We start from the raw sequence: 5149 nt of genomic DNA, 5'->3' as shown, positions 1-5149 counted from the left end.
GGAAGAGCAGTCAGTGCTCTTAACTGATGAGTCATCTCTCTAGCCCTCTGCTTCATTCTTGAGGTTCAGATTGTAAGTTCTCAGCATTCAGTGCCCGTCACCATGCCTGTTGCCTTTTGTCATACCTTCCCACCATAATGGACTCCTAAAGTCCAGAACCATAAGCACAAATAAACTCTTTCTTCTGTAAGGTGCTTTAAGAGTCACTGTCTTGGGGCTAGTGAGATGGCTCAGTGGGTAAGAGCTTCCGAAGGTTCTGAGTTCAAATCCCACACCTACATGGTGACTCACAACCACCCGTAATGAGATTTGACTCTTTCTTCTGGAGCATCTGAAGACAACTACAGTGTACTTATGTATAATAATAAATAAATCTTTGGACTAGAATGAGTAGGGCCAGCCAGAGCAAGTAGAGGTCCTAAAATTCAATTCCCAACAGCCACATGAAGTCTCACAACCATCTGTGCAGCTAGAGTGTACTTACATACATAAAATAAATAAATAAATCGTTACAAAAAAAAAAAAGAAAAAAAGAAAAAAAAAGAAAAAAAAAGAAAGAAAAGGGAGGCATTATGACAGACACCAAAGAAATTTAGAGTAATTAATTTGGGTCTTCTTTTGGTTAATTTGGCTGATGATTCATCAATTTTATTAATATCCTTGAAGAACAAACTCTTTGTTCATTAATTCTACATATTTACATACATTTATTTTATTAATTCCAGCTTGATTTTATTTCTTTCAACCTTTGTCTACTGACTTTGGCTGTATCTTGTTCTCCTTTTTTCAAGATCTTCATATACATCATTGCATCATTAAATTGAGAGCTCTCTTTCTCTCTCTTTCACTTTGTGTGTGTGTTCATGCATTGCATGTGTGTGTATGTGCTATATAGCCACTTAGCCCTATAAACTTTACTTTTAGGAATGCCTCCATTGTGTCCTGTAGATTTTGGTGTTTTCATATTCATTAAATTCTAGGAATGTTTTTTAAAAAATTTCTTTTTTGATTTCTTCCTTGACACTACTATCATTCAGTAGTGTGTTTCTTTGTTTTCATGAGTTTATGTACTTCTAAAATTTCTATTAATGTTGGCAGCTAGCTTTACTCCAATATTGTCTGATAGAATATAGGATGGTTTTCCATTTTTTTCTATGTTTGTTGAGGCTAGATTTGCATTGCAATGAGGAGTTGATTTTGGAGATAGTTCTATGGGCTGATGAGAAGACTGAATACTCTTCATTGTGTAGAATGTTCTATTAGGTCTAGTTAATTAATGATATAATCCAACTCTAATGTTCTCTGCTTAGTTTTTATCCAGATGACCTGTCTGTTGGTGAGAATGAGTAATTGAAGTCACCTTCAATCACTGTATTATGGTTAATCTATGGTTTTTGATCTAGTATTATGACTGTTATTGAAGTTGGTGCATTGATGTCTAAAGTTGTAATACCCTCTTGATGGATTTATTTCAATGAGTATGAAGTGACCTTCTTTATCTTTTCTGACTAGTTTTTGTTTGAAGTATGTTTTGTCAGTTATTACAACTGCGATATTGGCTCATTTCTTAGTTTAAATTTGCTTGGATATTGGGATTGGATGTGGTTCCTAGTGAATGTGCATTGTTGACATGGGCATAGCCATCTCAAAGACCCAAATGCTGCAGACTCACAAGACAGGCAAACCTTTTCTAGGTAGGGTATGGAAATTGGCTAAACTTTTCCCTGACCTGTGTGCAGATGCTGAGAAAATGTTAAAAAACTGGCGACTACAGTTTCCTCCTCTAGGATGACTGCAGATGGAGGCTTATTCCCTACAGAGATCTCTCACAGAAACTAGCTAATTTTCCTCCTTAAGTACATAAACTCGCTGAGTTTCCGGGTAGTGTAAGTAGAGCTTCCATCAGAGTGAGCACAACCCACCTGATCCCAGATTTTCTGTATGCATTTTTGTCCTTTATTCATTCCCACATGGCCCCAGTAAGGCTTACAGGGCCAAGCCATATAAAACATGATATTTGGAATTAATTTTTTTTTTTTACTCTAAGGTTGTGGCTATTGTAGTGTTTACCCTTGGAGTAAACAATGATAAGGACCTTGTTTCCTAATCAAATTTTATTGTCTGAATCTTTTTATTGAGGAATTGATGATAGTCATATTTTATCATGGGAAAATGTATCTCTCCTTCAATTTTAATGGATAGTTTTGTTTAGTACAGAAGTTGTCATTTGTTAGAACCTGGAAAACATCTTTCCAGGTCCTTTTGTCTTTAAAAGTCACTGTAGGATAGTCTGGCATTATTCTGATGTGCTTGCCTTTTTATGTGACTGTACCTCTTTTGTTGCAGCTTTCAAAACTCTTTTTGCTTTTAATTTTTTTAATGTTTTAATTATAACATGTTCTCTCTGATGCACAGTCATATTCTGGCCTCCTCCATTTCTGAGAACTACTCTTGACCCATGTTTGGAATTATCCCTGGACTTGGCTTCATGTATGAGTTTGAATCTTGTTCTAGCTCTCTTTCTGCATCTATTCTAGATTAGACACTGGCTCTGGTTCCTCCAGATTTATCAGCTACCAGAGGTCACAATTTCTTGAATCTCTCAGTCATGAGTCACTATCTGATAGTAAATACTTGTTGGAAAGAAACCAGAAGGGCATGGCCAACTGATGAACAGAGCCAGTGATGAAGGTAGGATATGGGCTTTCTGCAGGGTATCTGCTGAGTCCATGGCTTGGCATTCTATTGGGTGCCCCTCCTTCCTTGTGCTTATATATATGTTGATCTTGTTGATGCTATGTCCTGAGTACTCTGCCCTGCACTCTGCTCAGCTGTGTTCCTAGGCTCTCACTGCAATGGAAAAGTACCTCTTGTTGCTACTCTTGGGCATCATTTTGCAGGTGGGCTTTCTGCAAGGTGAGATCCTGGCAGATGGTATTGGTAGGCAGACATATGATTATCACAGTGTGTTGTGATTTGGAAAAATGAGCAGCAGGAGATAGGACATGACTGTGTTTAGACATGATCCCTGACCCTTCACTCCTATACTTGTTCATTCTCCTTTCCTCCCTTGCCTCTGATATGACCGCTATAGTCTTTTCTTGTCCTCCTATTTTTTATTTTCCAGCTCCTGGTCCTTCCTCAATTCATAGATGTAAATGTAGGCTGAAAGTTGGTCAAGAAAAGTCCTTGATAGAATGATAACAATGAGAAAATGGTGAGGGGGATCTGCCCAATGCTGTGTGACTGTCTCTAGCAGCCTGCATCAGATATTTGATTTTTATCCTTACAGTCTGTGAATTGGGGGTGGGGATACATTCTTTGTTCTGCTGAAGCCATTCCCTTTCAGAATACAAGGTCATGGGCTTCCCTGTAGAGGTAAGTACAATGTATATCCAACTCCTTCTCTGAACATTTTTTTTTCTTATTCAGGGCCATGGGCTCAGCTTCTGTATGATGCTTGAAGCTGGGTGCTGAGTATGTCTCTTACACTTGGTTTTTCCCTTCCAGCACTGACATGTGTCAGCTGTGGAAAGATGAACTCTTCTGGGATTTGTGAGACAGCAGAAACCTCCTGTGAAGCTGCGTATAGGAGGAAGTGTGTTTTATGGCTACTCTATAAAGGTATATAAGACCTTGGAGGTTTCAGGGTATTTTTTCTTACCTGTGAGAGATACAACAATCTGTGATCTTTGACAAAGATGCTGAGTGTGGGAGAATGTGTTGCTGTGTAAAAGTAGAAAAGGATTCCTCTAATTCTGGTATTGGTTGCCAATAATTGTCAATCAGATCAACAAACCAATAATGAGAAAAAACAATTTTGGTTGGTCTCTTGGTGGTTCACAGGGCCTTCTCAGTGAATATAATCAGAGTTGACAAAATTTTTAACCTAAAATTCCACTTAGCACTTTTGTGAATGGAATATTGCCTGTGTGTAACATTAATAGACAAACAATGACTATCTACCTTGAAGCCCAGATTTTCTCATTGACCAAGTCATTGATTCTTTCCAAAACATGTATATTTTATCTCTTTTCCTTTTTCCTTTTCAGATGGCAAATTCCAAAATGGCTTCCAGGGATGTCTCAAAACATGCTCCAATTATACCAAAATCAACAATAATGTGGTAAAGGAATATAAATGTTGTGATCACCAAAATTTGTGTAACAAGCCTTAAAAGCCCTTACCTGCCCTCCCTATTCTACTTAGGTAAGTCCTTATCCCTTCCTTGTACTCTTGTAGTCTTATAATGCTATGAGACTACAATGTCCAGCACTGCCCAGGCTCTGTCATTTGTCTTTACATATCATCAGGAGTTGACATTTTAACAGTTGAATTGTCACTCTCCATTTCTAGGTTTCTGGCTTCCTTTCCTTTCTCCCTGCATTCTTCCAGCATGATTGACATATAGGACACTCTTCCTCACTAGTCTCTTGATTGCTACCTTTTTTTATAGTAAATTATAATGATGGATAAATGCTGCAATTAGGGATTGGTTTCCCTGTGAATATGACAGACCTGATGCCTATCTTTAATGAATCTTCACTTCAGTGATGCCTTTTCTGACAGGCTGGCCAGCAAACAAGAGCTCCAGCATCTCACTTCATTCTTATTCAGAGAATATAGGACATATGTTAGGTAGACTCTCACTTCTGTGACTTATGTAAAACAATAAAAAGAGAAATATTAGTTTTCTCTCATGATTTTGAGATTTCCTCCAAAACAGGAGGATGCAATAGAACAGAGTTTTTAAATTCATGGTCCGTGGGAAGTAAAGCTAAGTAAAATAGGGCATGACCAAGATGAGATACAGCTCCCAAAGAACTGTCCCTGATTGCCTACTTCTTCCAGTTAGATTCTCCCCAAGAAATCTCTCCCATCTTTTAGCATTCTGTCAAGTGTTAAAGTGAATTAATGTCTTAAACCATGGATTAGGACAGAGATCTCACATGCTAATTGTCTCAGTAAATGTCCTCCCAGACACTCCCAGACATGTACTTGTGGAATCTCTCAGACATCCTCAGTTCCATCAAGTGACTAGGTTGTGACATCAACAACAGGTGAAGGTGCTCCTGAACCACAATGTCCATCTCCCCTGAGTTCACATGCGCATGTGCTTCTTTGTCCTGCAAAGACTGCAGTTTAGGTT

The 5149-nt window shown here is 38.3% G+C and overlaps 1 protein-coding gene across 1 annotated transcript; it reads left to right on the top strand.

Annotated features, from left to right (window-relative positions):
* Positions 1-2855: 2855 nt before the first annotated feature.
* Positions 2856-4177, top strand: LOC110287860 (prostate and testis expressed protein 14-like). The gene is made up of 3 exons (XM_021154368.2): positions 2856-2916; positions 3511-3624; positions 4053-4177. The coding sequence occupies exons 1-3, from the start codon at positions 2856-2858 to the stop codon at positions 4175-4177; spliced, it is 300 nt and encodes a 99-aa protein (XP_021010027.1).
* Positions 4178-5149: the final 972 nt, after the last annotated feature.

The sequence above is a fragment of the Mus caroli genome, unplaced genomic scaffold (assembly GCF_978045245.1).
Source record: "Mus caroli unplaced genomic scaffold, Mus_caroli_1 scaffold_11, whole genome shotgun sequence".
Classification (NCBI taxonomy): Eukaryota; Metazoa; Chordata; class Mammalia; order Rodentia; family Muridae; genus Mus; species Mus caroli.
Note: the sequence above shows the minus strand (reverse complement) of the source record. Positions and strands in the feature narration are given on the sequence as shown.